A 22,283-nucleotide genomic window follows, 5' to 3' on the forward strand; every position below is an offset into this window, starting at 1 on the left:
TATCTTCCAGAAATATTAATCTAAATTATTAGAATTAATTAATGTAGAACTGGATATAGAATTTCTTCTCTGAGAAACTGTATTCAATTAAAAGTTGGGTTTTTTGAGAGGTGCTGTTTTCATATCCTTATTTGCATTCTCCTTAGCTTAGCTGTATAATGTTGTAACACTAACCTATAATCATAGCTTGGAATACACACACATACACACAGATATATAGCTTGGAATATATATGTGTATATATACATATAATATATATTACATATATATATATACACACACACACACAAATTTACACAACTTGTAAAATTTTAATCTGGCATTTCACCTTGGTAGAGTAAGGAACTGAATTTATGCTCCCACCTTCTGCTATAATAAAAAATGGCCTTCATCTTCATTTCCTGGCATACAACTCCAAAACCCTTGAAATCTCCAGAGCGACTAGAGTCTTCAATGCTAATGAGATAAGTGATGACTGGAGCTCATGTGTAGCTTCAGGATGGGGGCTAGTCACCAGAAAAGTCAAGGCAAATTTAGAGGACTGGAACTTTCTCCCCATACTCCAACCTCAGAGAAGGAGGAAGGAGCTAGAGATTTAGTTAATTACCAATGTCCAGTGATTTGACCAATTGTGACTGTAAAATGAGACCTTGATTTAAAATCTTAAACTACAGGGTTCAGGTAGCTTCTAGGTTGATGGACACACTGTGATGCTAGGAGGGTGTTAAAATTTGCCAATATCTGAAATTTTTACCTCAAAACCTTCTTAAAATTGTTTTTATTTTTTGTTTTTTTGTGGGACCCTCACCGGTGGCCGAGGAACGAACCGGCGCTGCAGAGGCTGCCAGCGCTCAACCACTGCGCCTCCAGGGGAGGCCCTTAAAATTGTTTTTTTTAACCTGACACTCTGTTCCACATTTGAAAAGCACTTACTCTGGAACAGCCCATGCTCAGCATATGACACAATTTTTACATTTCTGTAGATGCACCAAGAGGGGGCACAGCAAGATAGTAAAAAAGCCCCAGATATATACTTAAGAATCTTAGCCTGTGATCCCTCAGGAGTTTTAACTTATTTCGTATTGGACCAAATTCTCTTTATTAAAATCTATTCTTATTTCACTTATACCTATACCACATATAGCATTTAACATAGATGGTATAAAATGATCTATAATAACTCAGAAAAATATTCATATAAATGTGAGAATAAAGTTAAAATTCAGTATTATCTAGATCCAAAGTTTCTGAGTTACTTTTAATAACTTGCAAGTGCACCAAAACAAATTCTGAGGAAATTTTTTGACCAAATATTTTCTTCATTAAAAATTTTAAATTACAATAAAACTGCAGATAATATCCCATATTTCCAACCCTTATTTCCTCTCTAAATACATTTACAATAATATCTACCAGTAAACTTTTTATTAGTTTCCAAAACCAGAATCACTGACATTTACTAATTACTGGTATTTAGGAACTAAATGTCATTTAATTTGTTAAACCTTCAACGAGGAGTTTATGTTTTTTTGGAATCATCTCTGTAGTTATGAAGCCAGTGCAATTCAGTGAAAAATTATTTTCCACTGAAATTGTAGCATTTGATCCAGTTATTTTTTTTTAAAGATTTATTTTAGGCATACCAGAGCTGGGGTGTAGGCCAGAGGTGGGAGGGGAGGGGTGGTGGGGAGGGTGAGAGGATTCACAAGAGACAGGGGAGGGGCAGAATAGGGGGATGGGGATCAAACTAGTGCTGCAGTGGCTGATGACAGCTTGATAGTGCTGCGACTTAACCCCTTGAGCCACCAGGGAGGACCAATCCAGTTATTTTCATTACTTTATTCTCTCTTCACTCCAAAGCACATTGCTTATTGAACCAAAAACATATTCTTTTTACCACTTCACTCATAACATATTTGTTTAATTATATTTAGTTAATAGGAAACATGTGAGTATTCATAAAAATTCATCATCAAAGGCATTCTTCCAAGTGCTATGTCTTCCAAGTGCTGAGGATGAATTTTATACATACAAATATATTCAAATTCAGGAAGTATGTCTACATTTTACAAAGCATTAACTTAATTTCACAAACTGCCTATCAATGTTGAATTTTAACAACTGTATATAGATAACAGCTAAGTAACTTGGTAAAGTCACAACATTGACTCATTAGGGTCATTTTTCTATTTCTGATTTATTAAATGATGAGCTGCTATAACTATACAAAAAGTATTCTTGGGCTTCCCCTGTTGGCGCAGGCAGTGAACACAGTGCTGTGAAGCTGTCCACAGCTTGTGCAGTGCCGGTCTGATCCCAGCTGGCTGGCGAGGGTCCCAAATGGCGGGGCAGACCTCTCCTGTCATGCCCACTGCTCCCCTCAGCAGTGTATTTCGTCAGTCTGCCTGTTCTGTTTCCTGCTCTGTCTCTAGTGAAACCTCTCACCCTCCCGCGCATCTGGCCTGTACCCTGGTTCTTGTATAAATCAATCAATTAATCAATCAATCAATCAATCTTCAAAAAAAAAAAGTATACTTAAGTGATCCATAATAATTACAAATAAACTCCAAAAGATTTCAGGCAAAATGGTAATATCCAATATGTGGTTCAGCAAGTTACAAAAATCTATATTTCACTTTTATATTAGATTTTACATTTTCCCACAAATGGTAGCTTCTTTGTTTACATTAAAACCAGCAATATCTTACATATATAAAGAGCTCACCTGAACATTTATCCTCTAGGTGTTTTGCTAAATCTGACATCTTCACAAAGGAGGGCGTACTTTTTTGAAATTTTGCTTTAAATGCAATTGCTCTTAAATCATCATCAAACAAGCACTCACAGGATGACCAGTATGTTGTATGCAATTCTAGGTTTTCTAGGATGCAATTGCGCTGAACATAAAGATATTTAAATTCCCAAATATAATCTTAAACAAATAAAAACAAAAAAAAAATCACTCAAAAGGAAATAATCTAGGCTCAGATTCAGCTTAAATACATTGATCTGATTAAATCAGTTAAATACAACTTTTGTCACATGAAGGAATTTGAGTATAAAGAGACAAAATACAAGTCTGTATTAAAGCAATAGGATAAGGGTGCTAGAAATAATCTTAATAAATTTTTTTTCCAAAGATTTCCTGTTCTCCTAAACAGTCAAAATTTATTTCAACCAACTTTTCTTCAGACTAGCAAATTCCATTTCAATATCTACAGGCAAAGTTTTTTTTTAAATAATAAAAACACAGAAATGGACAAACAACTCTCTATCTCACTATCTCTCATGGAGTTTTCAATATGTAGTTTTCTTATTTTGCTAATTTTTCCATAACAAAAATAAGCATTTAGATACAGTTGCACCCTATTTTTAATTCCCTCAATAATTTCAATTCTTAAAACCACAGTAGCACAGACTTTCTTGTAAATAATCACATTCTATATTAATAAATGCAACTTTTAAATTATATTAAGGCAAAAAGGTTTCTTAGCACTAAGTTTTCAAATAGTAACTTCTGTCTTCTTACTTCAGGCTGTAAATCTAACTTACACACTCCCACCTGCCTCCTAAGTTTCTTTCATTGGACATTTTTTGTGGAGAATCTTAAAACAAGTCAGTAAATCTGCATAGACAGGGCATCATTAGAAAGAATTAGTACATATATATTCCAAGTTAGTAATTAAAATCAATCACTATTTTTAAACTAGATTTCTTGTTTTATTACAAAATATATGCTTAGAAATCAAAGATAAGCTAAGTAAATAAATAAACAGTAGCCACAATCTCAACACCCCAAAATAAGTACAGTTAACATTTTGGTGGACATACAAGTCTTACAATTTTTTTTTTTTTTTTTTTTTTTTATAGAGGCATGCTTTATTTATTTGTTTGCTGGTTTGTTTGTTTGTTTTGTTTATACATGCACTGGGTACAGTCAGAAGCGCGGGAGGGTGAGAGAATTCACCAGAGCCAGAGCGGGGAGCAGAGCAGGCAGAAGGACCGAAGTACACTGCTGAGGGGAGCAGCGGGCGGCAGGAGAGGTCTGCACGCCATGTGGGACCCTCCTCTGGTGGCCGGGGAGCAGCCGGGGATCGAACCGGCGCCGCAGAGGCCGCGGTCAGCTTCGCAACCCAGCGCTCAACCGCTGCGCCACCGGGGAGGCCCAAGTCTTACAATTTATTTGATTTTTATTTAGTATGTATGTCAAATATATGTTTATAAGCCACTAGGTATTATTGTTTAACATTATTTTAAAATACCATTTTAATGTATTTAATGGCAATTATTATTTAATGGCATAATATACCATTGCATAGATATACCAAAATCTTTTAAATTATTATACCAGTTCTCATATTTTGACTTGTCATGTTATGCTTTATTTTTCACTATTACAAACAATATTGTGATAAAAACATTTTTAGCTACATTTGTGCTTGTTGGTAGTCAGATAAGTTTCCTATAAACAACAGAAGTTTGGGATTTCTTCTAAAACCTACACAGTCATTTAGACCTTTTAATCAGTGAATTCATACCTTCAAGGTTATTATTGAGACAGAGGTACTTACTGGCATTTTGGTTTTGGTTTGGTTTTCTCTTTTTGTTATTTGACACCTTCTTTTTATGTTTTGTTAAGTTGCATTTCCACTGTCTTAGATGTTACTTCTATTGATTTTTGTCTGGCTGTTTAGCTAAAATTGGTATATTATGGGCTATTTTTGTGCTGATTAAATGGTCTGGCCTCCATTCATGCTAACGGGTCATATTTTTACTCTCCTTCCCCACAGGCAAAATGTCGGTTCATTGTTTTATAATTTAGCTGTCAGTTACATTTATATTTGCTTTGTTGTTGCTTTATAATAGTCCCTTTGATACTTCCTTCAAGTCCAGTTCAATGTTGACATATTCTTTTAATTTTTGCTTTTCATTAAAATTCCTTATCTTCTTTTTGTCTTGAATGATGGTCTTGCAGGATAAAGTATTCTCGGCTGGAAAACTTTTTATCTGAGTGCTTTAAATGTCTTCTGCCATTCCCTTCTTGTCTGTAAGGTTCCACTGTTCACAGACAGTTCACACAGATCTATCCTTATAGATTTCTCATTGGCTCTCAACAATTTAATTACATGTCTTGAAGTGTATCAGTCTGGCATTATTTGGTATGGAATTCTTTGAGTCTCCTGGATCAATAAGTCTGTTTCACTTCCCAGACTGAAATGCTTCCTTAAATAATATTTTTTTTTTATTTTAAATTAATTTTCTCCTTCTGGAACTTTCATGATATGGTATTATTTCTCTTTACATTAACCCAAAGAACTGTTTTCATTTTTTCCCCTTTTTATTGTTTCATTTCTGTGTTCTCCATCAATGAGCTTGCTAATTCTCTCTGTTACTGGCATTTTTCTGCTGTTGAGTTCCTCTATTTTTTTAAAATATGATTATAGTGTTTTGGACCCGTTAGTTTTATAAAATAGTCCATATTTTCTCCAAAATCTTTATTGTGTTCCTGTTTTTGATCATCCATTGTTTTTCTTAATTCACCAAGCATGGTTATAACTGCTACCTTACACTCCCCATCAGGATAGCCTATAGTACTGCTAGATTGAGACTTCTCTGGGGATTTTTTTACTCCAGCATTTGTGACATGTTTTGTCTCTTTACTTTCAGTTTTTATGGGTAATAATAGGGAGTTTCCTTTATGTTAATAAATTGTTTTATACTTCTACAAGAAACTGGGCTTAATCCTAGGGTTTTGTTTTTTGGGTTTTTTTTTTAATCCAACGATCTTTAGATGTCTATTACTTCATAGATCATTGCCTTTGAACCTGTTCAGAGCACCTGGGCACTGGTGCCAGTAAGAAGTAATAGGAAGGAACTAGGGCAATAGGGGACCAAAAAGTCATCTCCAGGGAATATCAAGGGTTTAAGTTTCTTACTGCGCTGCCATCCCTGAGTTGTGTGGAGCAGAACCACAGTGATCCCCTCCCCTAGGACAGCTAATTGCTTAGCCAAAACTTCTCATACAGTCTCCTGCCAGCCTCAACCTTTGTGGTTGAGCAATGAGGACAGTAGTTGAGACAGGGTCACAGGCTGGAAATTGTTCCCTTCCTTAAAGAGCAGGGAACATTACCCTGGGGCAATTGCTCCTGCTGTTAAGATCTAGCTGCTTCAAGCCGGTTAGTGAGAACATTCAGTTGCATTCTGGTTTGGGCCCTTGATGGAGGTAAGGCTGATGTTTTACTATCACAGCCTTAGGCTGCAAATATAAGCTCTTCTGTGAGGAGACACAGATCACACAATCTGGCTCTTCCTACCAATTTGCACTTCAACTGTTCTAGCGTAGAAGCTTCAGGATCAAGTCAATCATCACTATTCTGCACCTTTATTCCTATAGTTCTCCAGTGATGTGCCCTCCATCCTGCAAGCAGACTCTATACACCCCTTTCTCCAATGTAAAGCCTGGTTTTAAAGTCCCCTGGTAGGCAGAGCCCTTGAATTAACAAAGTGGCTCTGTCCAGCAGAGGGGCTCTGTTCAGCAGCCACAACTCCCTCTGGTAGGTTGTACTGCCCTGGTATCATTCTAAACACAGTTCAATTACAATTTTTCATAGCCCTTTCTACTGTGTTGTTGCTCCTGATGTATGCAACAATCATCTATTTATCTTTCAGTGGTTGTTGTCTTGTTGTGTTGTAATTTGGTGGTGAATATGTGGAGGAGGTGAGCCAGCTCTTTACTCTGCCACCATCTTGCTGGACTTTGCAATTATTTTATTTTATTCTTATCATTTTAAGTAAGCAAAATTTTTCCTGCTCAAACTTGGGTGTCTTACTCTTTAAAGATAGTGGAATTCCTTCTCAAACTTGAGTTGCTCACTCCTAAAAGATAATGGAATTGGGCCTCCCCGGTGGCGCAGCGGTTGAGCGCTGGGTTGCGAAGCTGCCCGCGCTGCGGCGCCGGTTCGATCCCTGGCTGCTCCCTGGCCACCAGAGGAGGGTCCCACATGGCGCGCAGACCTCTCCTGCCGCCCGCTGCTTCCCTCAGCAGTGTACTTCGGTCCTTCTGCCTGTTCTGCTCCCCGCTCTGGCTCTGGTGAATTCTCTCACCCTTCTGCGCTTCTGACTGTACCCAGTGCATGTATAAACAAAACAAACAAACCAGCAAACAAATAAATAAAGCATGCCTCTATAAAGAAAAAAATAAAATAAAAAAAAAAAAAAAAAAAAAAAAAAAAGATAATGGAATTTTGAATGGCTGCCTGATCTGTACCTTACTCTTCTTTCATTCATAAGGAAAATACCTACTATGGCAGGCACAGTGCTGTGTGATAGCAATACAGTGGTGAGCAAGCTATTCAGTGTGTTTGTACTTATAAGCTTACAGTCTACTAAGAAAATTAGCTCATTACTATGCAAGTAAATAAGCTGCATAGCTCCAACTGTGTTAAGTGGCACCAATGTCTATACAAGTATGAGATATCTCTCTGTGGATATGAAGTTGGATCTGAGCAGTAAAAGCTATTCATGTGGGAGAGATGGAGGAAAAAGCACTCCAGGCAGAGAAGACAGATAAATTCAAGATCCTGAAGCAGGAAAAAGGTTAGCATGTTCAAGTACAGAAAGGAGTCTTTTTGAGGGAGTGATATTGAGACAATCTGTGATACATTTCTGTATTTGAATTATGAATTAAGGGTATGAATGTATTTCAATGAACTATGATTTTGCATTAAGTATAATCACAAATGTTGGTTATCACTTGCCTTAATCTCAGTTACATTAGTAATGTCACGAGAGTACTTTATTTGCTATATTTTTAATATATTACACTTTTATTAAATAATTTCAGGAAACTACTGCATTAGAATGGCATTTAGTTCTTAATAGCTAATTTTAGGTCTACCCAATCATTTCTAATAAGTGCTGTCTATATCTTCTCTACCCTGTAACTTACTCCACCCTCATTGGGACCTAAACTGTGATCAGTGGTTTCTATAGATGAGACATACCAAATTTTTACCAGCAATGCTAACTTCAAAAGAAAGTGAATTTGGGATTTCTTAACATTCTTCCCCCCCCCCAAAAAACAACTCTATTATCTCCAATATTCAATAGCGCCTGCTTGATTATCATTTCTGACTATATTACCTAAATATGAACTTGCTTTCCTTGGGAAGAAAAATCAGTGCTATGTGTAAAGGTCAACACAGCAAATGCCTCAAGAAATGAATACATGGAATGCTAAAAATTTCTGGAAATGGAAACACTTACTTAGATGAACCTTCAAAATTGATATTTTCCCACTTGAAAAAGAATGATTTTGGGGTATTGACATGGATATTAAAACTTTAAAAGAATGGCTATAAATAAAGTATGCTAAATAAATTAGTAAACAAAGAAAAACTCTATCCTAATTCCTAGATTCATAAATTTTCAATATTAAATTCCAAAGAACTATCTAGAAACAATTTTAACTTATATTAACTAAATTAATATTAATCTTAAAAGGAATATTCGTATGAGGCATGGAGCAATGCTTTGCTGCAGCTCCACTGTAACTGGAGTAACACCTTTAACCTACATTTTGTCCAACATGCGATATGCTCATGCTCCCAGCTATGATATGGTGGTCAATAATGATGGTTAGTCTATCAATGGCACATGTTTGTCAGATTTCTCAACCAAACAAATATTTGTCTCTTTTTGATCCTAACATAAAAGTCAAAGTCAGATTTATCTCAAATCCTAGTTATAGGCTATTAATGATTAAGAGAGGCAATGTGACAGATCCCATGCCTAGATAACCATTTTGTAGGTAAAAGTTTGGGAAGAGACATTAACTCTTTTGGGTAAAAAAGAATGGTTCACTCACTTAATCAATCTCTGAGTTAATTTAAGATGGTAAAATAACTCATACATGACTAATTAAACTGTCCCTAATTGTTACAGCTAAAGGATCTCACAACATCAAAAGGAAGACATCAGACCATTTTATTGAAACATCAATTCCATTTAATTCATTAAATCACCAATTATTAACTTCTAACTTCTGCTTTAAAGAAATTTTGTAATCATGTGTCCTACTTTAACCAAAAACTATGGATAAGTATTGCTCCACACTTTTAAAACTTGGAATAAAAACCAAGTACATAAAGCAATTTATTAAATAGTAACATTGTGACTTGAAAGAGTTAATGCAACAACCCTAACATCTGCTTTATAACCAGAGAGTTTATTTACCAGAGTAGGTTGGCTAAATAAAAATTGTAGCAGCTTCTCCAGAATTTAATTTTTTAAGAACATTATTTGAAGGAGGTAAGATCTTCACTTAAAAGGTAAAGTCGTATACCTGGGAATGAATGGAAATTTTTTTAAGTGATTACTGGCTTGTATTTTGCCAGCATTAATTATAGATGATTTTTCAAATTACTTGAATTGCTTACATGAGATCTAAATTATAGCAATAAATCTATAGAACAGTCATGACTACTTATATTTTAAATGTCTAATATTTTCAGATTCTCTTCAGCTTAGCTCAGAAGCATTAATCATTCACTTAACTGTAAGTAGGTTAAATGTTTTTTGATGTATTTACCTTTTTTCCTTTGAAGCTGAGGGTACCAAGCTGCTCCAGGCCCCCATAATACAAGCACATAATGTTGACCTTGGGACTGTTCCACTGTTAACATAACTTTCCTTTGCTTCTGTCCTCTATAACTGTATAATGCCTCTGAAAAGAAAAAGGAATGTTTTAGTTGGCATTACCATGTTTTACATGTCATATAATACTTCAATGTCTAATGATCATGATAACCAAATGGTGCACTAAGATGGTCTTTAAACTTAAATTTTTTATAATGTACAATTAAGGAGGTGCCCAAAATGTTTACCTGTTAATATAATGATATCAACAACTCTTAGTACCGCATGGACCAATGTGTCAGGTTGAAGCTGCTCCAATTCTACAAATTCTATACTGTTGATTTTCTGAGGCTGCCTTTGAGGAAGATCTCTGAGATAGGAATGTTTTGAAGACACATACGCCAATAAATCTTGAAGTACAGTATCACTAACCACTTTGGAATCTAAGAAAGAAAGAAAACATATGCCTGTAAGTGAAATTACTCTCCAAAATATTAGTCCTGTTACCTTACTGACCTATTTTGTTAATGATACCATTTTTCCACCAATTACCCAAGACCACTACTTCTCTTATTTTTTGACTCCTCCATTACTTGTTATCTCCTATCGATTCCTTAGTCTTGGGAATTTGACTTGATCATGTCTTTCCCAACTATCTCAATTACTGCCATTCTTCCCCAAGATCCTTATCATTTCACATCTGAAATATTCTAAGAGTTGTCTAACTGGCAATTTTCCCCAAACCTGTCTTACCCATTCTCATTTTTAAGCCTCTTGTCTCAACATTTGCACTGGCTGCAACATGGTGATTCTCCTTTCTAACTATCCAACTCCCAGATAAAATAGCAACCACTCTAGGTTCCCAGTGATTTCTCCCTCCCCTCAACATTGAGAGCTTTTGTCTTTAACTCTCATTTGTCATTTAAGCATATGCTACATTATAATAATCCTCTTAATTATGAGATCCATTATTTAATTCTTCAGTCATTATGCCATCTAGATGTTTTTCTCTTTCCTGTCCCAATTTTTTCTCATTTTTTACTAAGGTATACTTTACATAAAATAAAATGTACACATTTTAAGTGTACAGATTAAATTTTAATTTCCTTAAAGGAAAAGGAGGTATGTTTTTTTTTTAAAGATTTATTTATTTATGCATACAAGAACTGGGGTGCAGGCCAGAGATGTAGGGGGTGAGAAGATTCACCAGAGACAGGAGTGGGGAGCAGAACAGGCAGATCTACTGAAATACACTGCTAAGGGGAGCAGTGGGCCAGACAGGAGAGGTCTGCTGTGCCATGTGGGTCAGCTCCCTTGCAGAGGATCGAACTTGTGCTGCTGTGGCTGCAGACAGCTTCATAGTGGTGTGTCTTAACCCCTTGCACCACCAGGAAAGCACCAGGAAAAGGAGGCGTGTTTAAATAAGGCTGTTGACCAAAGTAAGATATCAGCAAAAAAAAAAAATTTAAGTATTTTAGAAAGCAAAGTCTATTAACTGATAACAGTAGAAAAAACAAATCATTCTTCTTTTCTTTCCTATTAACATTCTCAACCTCATGTATTTCTTATGCCACTCTAACACCTCATTATTCACTCATTCATCAATAAATCATTTCACTATGTGCCCGGCACTGTACCAGGTGCTGAGAATACAAGGACATTTCATGTCACGATCCCAACGTTAAAGGAATTATCAACACAAAGATAATAAGCAGTGGACTTGGGAGTATAAGAGATATGTGTAAACATTCTTAAAAACTTGCAAAAGAACTGCCTAGGGAAATTGGAAAATTTATTGACAATATCTAAGCTAGGTTTTAGGAAAAATGTCTAAGAGTTTTTATGGAAGTAAATGGAAGAGGGGGACATATTTTTCAGTTAAAGAGAAGGGGGTTGTAATCTTTTATGTACCATAGATGCATTTTGTAATCTGATGAAGCATGTGGACGCATTATTAGAATATTTTTATAACAGTTTGATTAAGCTGCAACTCACATGTCTAAAATTTACTTTTTAAAGTATACAATTCCATATTTTTTATTATTTTAAATTTGTGCAACTATTATTATCTAATTTAGAAAATTTTTAGTATAGAATAATATTTTAACTGCATATAATGAATAGGGCTGCAAAACCAGTTATATGGAAATATAGTAATCAAAATATTTTTTAAACTGTGAGATAATTTACTTACCTAATTAACACATTAAGTAACAAGATATAGCAGAGTATCTAATGACTACTATAATTTCAAGGTAGTGACATACAAAATGATACCCAAGTTATCTTCAAAACTGTTATGTGATATGAAAATATACAGTTACTATTTGTGACCAAGTCACAAGTAGCACTAATATTAATGTGAATTGTTGCCTTATCCATAATGAAAGAAACTGTTAATTTTCAGTTAGCAATTAGTGAAAATAAGATAAAATATCCCATCCAAGTTTATGAACACTTCAGAGGAATCAATTTCCCAGAAAAGAGTGGAAAGATCATTTAAAAGCTAGTGACCATCCAGCAGGAAATAATGAGTTTTGGAAACCAAGCAAGACTGCCTGAAGAGGGAAAGATGACAGGATTGTGAAATAATTCAGGGGTACGCTACAAGGTAAAATGAGATGTGGAAGGTAAAGAAATGAAGATTAAAAATGACATTCAGTTTTCTAGCACAGATGAGTGGATGGATAAAAAATAAACACAACAGACAGAACTAAACCAAAACAAACCCTAGAAATCTGTAGAACTGAGGATACCAGAGTGGGAGGATGTGAGGAGGCACGAAGGTGGGGGGGCAGTGACCTGTGGTGGAGGATCACGGTGCTTTTCTGAGGGGTGTGGTACAGTAGCATACACATGAAGGGGTATGAGCCTATGCCACTAGCTCATGTACAGTAATGTAAAACAGTGCTACCTCGACAAGTAATACAATTTTTAAAATAATCTTTTAAAGATTTAAGAACCCGATACATGAAATACATTCTAATTAAGATTATTCACTTCCTATATGTTTTATAAAATAATAGTGATATCAAAGACAAAGATAATGCGCATAAGAGAAAGGAACAGACAGCATGAAAAATCAATGAGACAGAAGGGATGAGTGGAGATAAGGCAAGCAATTAGATTACAGCAAAACCAACTCCAAATATCCCCTTTCACAGCTCCAGTGTATCCACCAGGCCTCCTGAGTCCTCTTTCACAGTACTGCCAGCTAGGTTCAAATTCTGATTTTGTCAATAAGTTCTGTGAATTTGTATATAGCTGTTCTGGGCTTCATTCTTTGTTTACAATATGGATCTTTTGGGGAGGAAAAAGATCTTTGATATCAAATTACCCCTATTTTCATAAAAAGTTGTAGAGAATGATTATTTTGATTCCAAATAAAATAGTCTACTTCACAGAAACATTGTGTTAAACTTTAATTTGCGTATTTAACAATATTTAAGATGCATTTACATCCTATCACATTATCAGGACTAGGTTTGTAAACTATGTAGCAAATGAATAAAGAACAGAAGACTTTTGGGCCTCCCCAGTGGCGCAGCGGTAGAGCGCTGGGTTGCGAAGCTGCCCGCAGCCTCTGTGGATGCGGTTCGATCCCCGGCTGCTCCCCGGCCACCGGAAGAGGGTCCCACATGGCGCGCGGACCTCTCCTGCCACCCACTGCTCCCCTCAGCAGTGTACTTCGGTCCTTCTGCCTGCTCTGCTCCCCGATCTGACTCTGGTGAATTCTCTCACCCTCCCGCGCTTCTGACTGTACCCAGTGCTTGTATAAACAAAAAACAAACAAATAAATAAATAAAAACATGCTTCTATAAAAAAAAAAAACAAGACTTTTCTAAAAGTATTACATATTGACCAGAAGAATGTTCTCACCTATTGTAACTACTGCAGAAACAAACAAAAAAACCTAACCATATAGATTTACTCTTTCAGAAGAAAAACAATGGCAATATTTTTAAAGTACAACTGATACAACCATCTCACTAAGTCAAACAACAAAAAACTTAGATAAAAGCCTTTTTTAGCTACTACAATGCAGAAAAACAAGGCAATACAAATATTTCTCTGTAAATATAAAAACAATGAATGAAGTAACCTCTAAAGGTTTTCTAATTAGTTCAAGGTTTTTCACATAGTTCGGCAAAACCCTAAAGCTTTCCATGGGTCCATAGGGCAGTCTTCATTCAGAGATCACTGAACTAGATCACCTACACTTAAATCTAGATCAGTCTGTTAAAGCCAGAGCTATTTACAACATGCATCTTTTAAATACCTTGGAAAATATTTGATAACCATCTTATTTTCTTAATTTCAAAGCATGCCGTACTGTTCCATTGTATCAACATCTATAACATACAGTAAATTTTCATTAAAAGCCATTGGTAAGATGTGGCAACTTCAATTATTCATAAGAGACTAAACAAACCTTTTAAAGAAATTCCAAACTTTTTTTTTTTTAAAGCTTGATTACATCTTAATGAATTCTTTTTTTTTTTTATTTGTTTGTTTGTTCTGTTTATACAAGCACTGAGTACAGTCAGAAGCGCAGGAGGGGGAGAGAATTCACCAGAGCCAGAGCAGGGAGCAGAGCAGGCAGAGGGCCCGAAGTACACTGCTGAGGGGAGCAGCGGGCGGCAGGAGAGTTCTGTGCGCCATGTGGGACCCTCCTCCGGTGGCCGGGGAGCAGCCGGGGATCAAACCCGCGCCGCAGAGGCCGCGGTCAGCATCGCAACCCAGCGCTCAACCGCTGCGCCACCGGGGAGGCCCGAAATTCCAAACTTTTAAAGTTGAGCAATTTCAAATGGCCTAAACCACATTGTTTTTAGTTACTATATACTAATTACTATATACTAGCTACTATATACTAAATTCTAATCTCTGATAGTACAAATTTTTCCTCCCTGCTCTCCTTTTTCAAAATACCTGGCTGTTTCTTTGCCATTTATTCTTTCACATATCAGAATAATCTTATAAAATTTCATGAAAATCACATTGGGAATTTTATTGGATTTGCACTGAATATATTGATCAACTTGGACAACTCAAATGTTCATAGTATTAAATCTTTCAACCAAGGGACAAAGTATATATTTATTTAGTTCTTTAATTTCTCTCAATTTTTATATTTTTCCTTTAACAATGAAACTTAAATTTATTACCAAATACTTAGTACCATATGGTAATACTGTAATGGTGCTTTCTCTTTCTTCTTCAAGCATTACAAGTGTTAGTTACTCCACTCTGTAAATCACCTGACTTATACCCATTCATCTTGCAGAAGTTTCTCATTATTTCTAAATATTTGCTTATAGTTTTAAGAAGGGGAAGATTTTATGTAATCCATCATATCATCTTCAAATGACAATGACAGCTTTTTCCAATCTCTCCGGAAATTTTTTTCCCTGCTTTATTGCACTGGTTAGTATCTCCAATATAATACTGAATAAAAGCAGCAGTAGCATCCTGGAGGAAGGATTCTTTTTTTTTTTTTAAGATTTATTTATTTATGCTTCCAAGATCTGGGGTACAGGCCAGATGTGTGGGAGGGTGAGAGGATTCACCAGAGACAGAGTGGGGAACAGAACAGGCAGACTGGCTGAAATACACTGCTGAGGGGAACAGCAGGTGAGACAGGAGAGGTCTGCTGTGCCATGTGGGTAGCTCCCTGGCCAGCCAGGGATCAAACTTGTGCTGCAGAGGCTGCGGATAGCTTCATAGTGCCATGCTTAACCCCTTACGCCACCAGGGAAGGCCCCCTGAAGGAAGGTTTCTAATGGTTCTCCAAACAGGAAGATACTGGCACTTGATTTTTTTACAGGTACTTTATGAAGTTAAAGAAATTTCCTTCTATTTCTAATAAATGGGTGTTTAATTTTATCAAAAGTTTTCTTTGTATCAATGAGATGACCCTATGACTTTTTTCTTAAATGTTACTTTTACAAATATTTGCAAAAAGAGTAGAGGTACCTAATATCCCTTACACAATGTCCTCTAACATGAACATCTTACATAATCATAGAGTAATTAACAGAAAATTAATTTTGATTAAATATTATTAACTGAACTACAGATCATATTCAAATTTTACCAATTTTCCCACTAGTAGCCTTTCTCAACCTAGGATAATATCCAGGACTATACATTACATCTAGTTTTTATTTTTCTTTAGTCTCCTGCAATTTGTAATATCTCATCAGTCTTATCTTTCATAACCTTGACACATATGAAGAATATTGTTTTGTAGACTGCTCCTCCATTTGGGTTGTTCCTATTTTTTCTCATGAAAAATAAGGTTATCCAATTTTTGGTAAAAATACCACAATAATTATGCAGTTTCCCTCTCAACGTATCAAAGCAAAGCATTCATGATATCCATATATCTTAATTCTGATATCTACCTTAACATTTCTTACTATAATAACTCTTTATATAAGTCAATAACTGAAATTCATGTTCATTTTATTCTATTTTACTTACTGAGGCAACATTGGTTTACAATACAATATATGATTTAGAGGTGTAAGATCTTCCCTACAGGTGTATGTTACCACACCACACCCACTGCCAAGGCACCCAGAGCCCCCCACCATAGTGCACTGTGCCCCCTCCCCACTTTGCTCTCCCTCCTCACCCTCCCCAACCTGGTAGCTTCAATTCTACTGTCAGATTTGTAGGGGTTTTTTATTCATTTAGATTCATTTGTGTCTTTATTTTAAACCTTCCTTCTGAGTCCTGGACTTTGTTTCCAATCCCTACATGACCTCTCCACTTGGATGCCTCAAAGATATCTAAAATTAACTTGCCTAAAACAGTTCCCTTAATTTCTCTCATAAACACACTCCCCTCAGTCCTTCCTAGTAAGATCTATCTGGTTACTGAAATCAGAAATATAACAGCAATAGATTGCTCCTCTCCCCTTATCACCAAATCCACCCCATAAGAAAAACCTATTAAATCTATTTAGATCTATATCTCAAATTCACCCATTTCTGTCTCTGCTCACTTTCCATCATCTCTCAACCTCGTTTAATGACAACTTCCTAACTGCCTGATTCCATTCCATGACCAGTGCTCACAACCAGAGTCAAGGTGCTTATATATCAGCCTTTTGTTAATTTCTTTCACAGCATTATCATCTGCAAAGATTTTATTTGCATGTCTGCTTAGTTTTTTCTTCTCTGCCTTCCACACAGGACTGTGCAGTCCATGAAAGCAGGCATCAGGTGCATGTTATTCACCAACATGGGCCCAATGCATACTGCCTCAGTGTCATCATTTAATACATACACACTTAGGCAGATAAAGAATTTCTTTTCAAGTTATTTCATGAGAAAATGCTAGTGCTGATTTTCTACAAACTAACTTCCCTGGGATTCAGGGAAAACTTACCCTTTCGAAATACCATTATTGTTTTAATTGTTGTTCTTCACTTCCTTTTACTTTGTCTTTGAGAATTCTTATTATCCACAGGTTGTCATTCGATGCTGCATCTTCCACAAATGTCACATAACTTTCCTCTTATTCTAATAATCTCTTATATAATCAGTACATTTTCCGAGCTATTTCTCTAAGACACTATTTCTATATTCTATCAAATACATTTTACTAACATTGCTCTTTCCAAAATATATACAGACATGACATACCTATATATATTAGGAAAGAGTTAAAATTGTTATTTATAGTATATATAGTATATAATAATTATGATATATATAATTTAAATACTAAGAAAATATCATATTCAAAATATGTCTTACATTCTTTAGGCTGGACAGACGAATAACAACCAAGATTTAATAACTGACTGGTAAATGTTGATTGTAGTACTGTCTCACCAAGCCAATGATCCTCACGAATAGTAACATCTAGAAAGGAAAAAATAAAGTTCTGATCATGCAATAAATTACTTCACACTGTGAGTGATCAGTTAACTTATTAATCATAGCAAAATATTTTGTATGCCTCTAACATGAAAGGCAACTGAAGTTCAAATATGTTGAATGATATACCGAATAGCACAAAGTGACAAAATAGTAAATCCAAAATCTGAACCTAAGTATGTCTGTATGCAGGTAAATTAACAAAATTGTTCTGTATATTCAAACAGTAATAATACAGAAATTTACTCCTTCTACAGAGCCCATGTTAATTGTTTTTGTTTGCATAAGGTAAACATTATATATATATCCTGATAAACTAAATCTGTTAGGGCCGGAAGCAAAGTAGTGGTTTCAAATTAGAAGAATAAATAATATTCAGTATGCATTTAGCCCTTCTGTTATAAATGTATATAAATACAATAAAAAGCATTTTTTAAAGGAATTCATTACCATAAATAATATAATATGGTAATCATCTTCCATAGATGTTAAAAATGAAAGATTTTAGAGGTATGGAATACTTTCCAATGGGTAAAGGGAGCTGAATGATCTAAAATGTACAGAAAAAAATCATTGAGTGGAACTAAACTAACAGGTAGAAACAATTCTAGGTAGAGCAAAAATTCTGCATTAAAGAAAGACAAAAACAGATCAATCCCAAGCAGAATATAATCAGTGTATAAAATATTAGTTACATACAGGTAGACTTTATGTAGCAGTAGTAAAATAATTCAGACAATAAAAAAAAAGAGGGGGGCCTCCCCCGTGGCGCAGAGGTTGAGCGCTGGGTTGTGAAGATGCCTGCAGCCTCTGCATTGCTTATTCGATCCCCGGCTGCCCGGCAAGGGTCCCACATGGCACGACAGACCTCTCCTGCCGCATCCGCCGCTCCCCTCAGCAGTGTATTTCACCAGTCTGCCTGTTCTGTTCCCCGCTCTGGCTCTGGTGAATTCTCTCACCCTTTCACGCTTCTGACTGTACCCAGTGCTTGTATGATTAAATAAATAAATAAATCTTTAAAAAAAAAAAAAGGAGTAACAAGGAAAAGCTTCTTAACGAGAAGATGAGTGAAAGAAGGAAAAATTCAGGTTAGAACACAGCCCAGAAAAGGTAATGCAAAGGATACTGGCAGCAATGGGGATACCACCACTTATGCTATAGCGATCAAGGATGCTGCCTATCAGAGGTAAACGGTAAACAGCCCCCAAAGGCTTAAAGTAAGAGGGGGAAAAAAGTCCAGTTTCATAAAAAATTAATGACCATTATACCATGATAACTCACCTGTGAGTAATATTATGTCTCCAAGAAACACTGTAAGTGCCCAAAATGCTGCAGTCCTCCACAGGACAACCTTCTTCTTAATTTCTGATTGGTCAATTACTACAATTGTTGCCAAAGGCACTGTAGAGCCAGAATTTGGTCCAGATTTTATATTTATTTCTTTCACGTGACATGGAGATAACACCATGACTAAACAATTATACTTCTGACTTTCAGATTCACAGTTTTTTATTAAAGATGTTTTTTTAATACTCTTAAATGGAGACACCTTCCTCTGGTCCACTGCTACAGTCAGACCTATAGCAGGAGCTCTTGCATCAGAAATCAACTTAACTTTCTTAGATATCTGGAGGTCTTTAGAGAGAGATTTAGAAAGACCCAATTTATCTTCAGAGGTCCAACTCCTTTTGATAGAACTTTTGTGGAAGGTGTTTAGTTGGGAACACAGTATTCCTGAGTTACAGGACTCAATACATACTTCATTTGGTGGCAGTTTATCTTCAGAAGTGGAAAGTTTTTGAGACCCTGTATTTTCTTCAAGACATTTAGCTGAGTTTATGTAACTGTGGCTGCTTTCCGTTTCAGGACAAACAGGACTAAAAAGCTCAAGGGAACATGCTTGGTTTTCTTCACTTTTACCTTTTTCTGCAAAATTATCATCAGGTTGAATCAAATTATCTTCAGTTACTCTTATTTCCCCCTGCCTTGACTTTGGTTCAGTCTCCGAGTTTATGGTCCCTGCATTCATAGAATTCAGTCCTTTATACTTGTTTTGAGCTAAAAAAGCAACCTGACTGGAAGTCATTATACTGAGAAATTCAGTATCTGTAGACACTGAAACCTTCTCGGCTGTTCCCACAGATGTTTGCTCATCTGTTGTGTTGGAGGGAAACTCAAGACATGGGCGCTGTGATTCGTGACGTTCTGTTGGTATAGACTCCGTCCAGACAGTTTCTGGCTTTGCATTAATCTGTTCAGGACTACAGACCGAATCCAACGGAGTGACACACTTATTAGCTAACGGAAAAGAATACTTTTTAAAGTTCTGACCACATATATCAGACTGATCTTTTTGTTGTTCATCTGTGATTGTTTTCCTTTCACTGAAAAGCTTTTGATACTTGTCTTCTTCAGTTAAATGCTGAGCTGGGCCCTTAAATCCACATTCTTGCATATCAAAATTAGTTATACCACTCATCCCACAGGGATAAATCTGGGATTTTATAGTCTGTGTTTCAGAAATACAAGGTATAAAGTCGCCATTCACATGAAGGGATGTAGTCATAGAGTTTGCTAAGAAATGACCATTAGGAAGATCTGGAAGGCCAACAGCATCTAGAACTTGAGAGTCTTCAAGGTTTTTATGCTTGCATTTGTTATCCTTCAGCTGTAAATAATGTTGATTGTATAAAATTTGAATTTGTTTCCAGGGGTCAGCAGTGGATGTCAAACAAGGTGGTTCCAGTGATACTGTCATTTTCAATGGACCAACTGGAGCCCCCCAAAAAATGTGGACTTGAGATCTTCCATTCATGGTTTCTGAAAGAAATGAAATATCTAAGTAAGTATTTTGTCAATATCTTTTACACACTGATAGTAAGTTAATGTCAAAAGCAAATACAATATAAACTTTTAACAAAAACCACAATTATAATAGAGATAATTTATTCTGTTATACTATTTAATTATAAAATTCATAAATATACAGGAAGTCATAGGAAAAGTCAAAATAGCAACAAAAATATTCACATAAAGACTTTTTAAGGATAAAGCTAAATAACACAAATGAATAAATAAATTCTTAGTTTATAATTTATAAGAATTTATAAATTCTTATAATTTATAAGAACTAAACAAACTAAACTAAGAATTTTTAGTTCTTATAATGTATAAGCACTAAATATACCTTATGCATAACTTATACCTTATTTAAATAACAAGTTAGTAAAGAAGGGGAAAAGGCATTATTAAAATTGTATTATTGTCACATTTAAATTTCTTATTCTCTTAACAGCACAAATTATTTTACTATGTTTAGGACCTCTTTCCTTCAACTCAATTTCCAAGACTTAAGTAGAAGGTTCAAGCAAGAATGCAGAGAAAATAAAAAACTGAGACACTCTTCAAAATGTACAAAAGACTATTACCTATTTCTGTTAAAACAACCAACAATTACTTCTGTATTTTTTAATTCCAATCTGTTAGCACAATCAGTAATTGCTTCTAGGTTTTTTAATCTTCTCTAAAATAAAAATTCAAGGATAGAGAGAAAAGTCAGTTTATAAAATATGAATAAAAGAAGTTCATTATAATGAAAAAACTTTTTTTACTAACTGTGACACTTAGTAAAATTAAATCTAAATAAGCATCATGAGGGGCCTCCCCGGTGGCACAGCGGTTGAGCGCTGGGTTGCAAAGCTGCCTGCAACCTCTACAGCGCTGGTTCGATCCCCAGCCGCCAGGCAAGGGTCCCACATGGTGCGCAGAACTCTCCTGCCGCCCACCGCTCCCCTCAGCAGTGTACTTGTCAGTCTGCCTGCTCTGCTCCTCGCTCTGGCTCTGGTGAATTCTCTCACCCTCCCGCGCTTCTGACTGTACCCAGTGCTTGTATAAATAAATAAATAAATCCTTTTTAAAAAATAAATAAATAAATAAGCATCATGAAAAGTCCAATAGGAGTATGCAGATAATGAGGGATAAGCCAAGAAATGACAGCTATAATTCCTAGACATTTTTAATATTCTTTAGTTCATTCATTGTCACCTCTTCTAAAACTAATAGCATACTCACTCATTAATAATTTATGTGATTTCAGTATCAATGTGGATGAATTCCTTTCAATGCTCTGGCCTCTTGGTTACTTGACCTCCTCTACTTCTAATTCTTCCTCTTACTTCAATTATTTATTTTCGAAATATACCTTACCATTATCAATAACTACACATCCTTGCCTAATTTCAAGCTTATGTGTTTTTTTTTTAATAGAGGCATGTTTTATTTATTTATTTGTTTGTTTGTTTTGTTTATACATGCACTGGGTACAGTCAGAAGCGCGGGAGGGTGAGAGAATCCAGAGCCAGAGCAGGGAACAGAGCAGGCAGAAGGACCGAAGTACACTGCTGAGGGCAGCGGGCGGCAGGAGAGGTCTGCGCGCCATGTGGGACCCTCCTCCGGTAGCCGGGGAGCAGCCGGGGATCGAACCGGCGCCGCAGAGGCCGCGGGCAGCATCGCAACCCAGCGCTCAACCACTGCGCCACTGGGGAGGCCCTCAAGCTTATGTTTTCATCTTGAACTATTATCTTCCAATTTACCCCCCTCCAGCTGCGCAACGTCAACAACTTGTTGATCACATGGGACCTACAAGAAACGCACTGATAATACCACACACATTTTTACAGCCTTACACTTCATTTCCCTGCTTAGATTTCATGGTCCATTATTATAAATACTACCTATCATATATCTCTAATTTTATTG

At 36.0% G+C, this 22,283-nt stretch overlaps 1 protein-coding gene across 1 annotated transcript in view; it reads right to left on the reverse strand.

Annotated features, from left to right (window-relative positions):
• SHLD2 (shieldin complex subunit 2) overlaps positions 1 to 22,283 on the reverse strand; it is a 58,948-nt gene that overhangs the window by 4,875 nt on the left and 31,790 nt on the right. The window contains exons 2-6 of the mRNA XM_037495934.2: positions 18,807 to 20,345; positions 17,403 to 17,510; positions 9,885 to 10,079; positions 9,590 to 9,724; positions 2,726 to 2,932 (exon numbers count right to left, since the gene is read on the reverse strand). Coding sequence (XP_037351831.1) covers positions 2,726 to 2,932; positions 9,590 to 9,724; positions 9,885 to 10,079; positions 17,403 to 17,510; positions 18,807 to 20,340 — 2,179 coding nt within the window. The 5' untranslated portion in view covers positions 20,341 to 20,345. The remainder of the gene's footprint in view (positions 1 to 2,725; positions 2,933 to 9,589; positions 9,725 to 9,884; positions 10,080 to 17,402; positions 17,511 to 18,806; positions 20,346 to 22,283) is intronic.

This window comes from Talpa occidentalis, unplaced genomic scaffold (assembly GCF_014898055.3).
Source record: "Talpa occidentalis isolate TD23 unplaced genomic scaffold, MPIMG_talOcc4v2.1 talOcc4.8, whole genome shotgun sequence".
Lineage (NCBI taxonomy): Eukaryota > Metazoa > Chordata > Mammalia > Eulipotyphla > Talpidae > Talpa > Talpa occidentalis.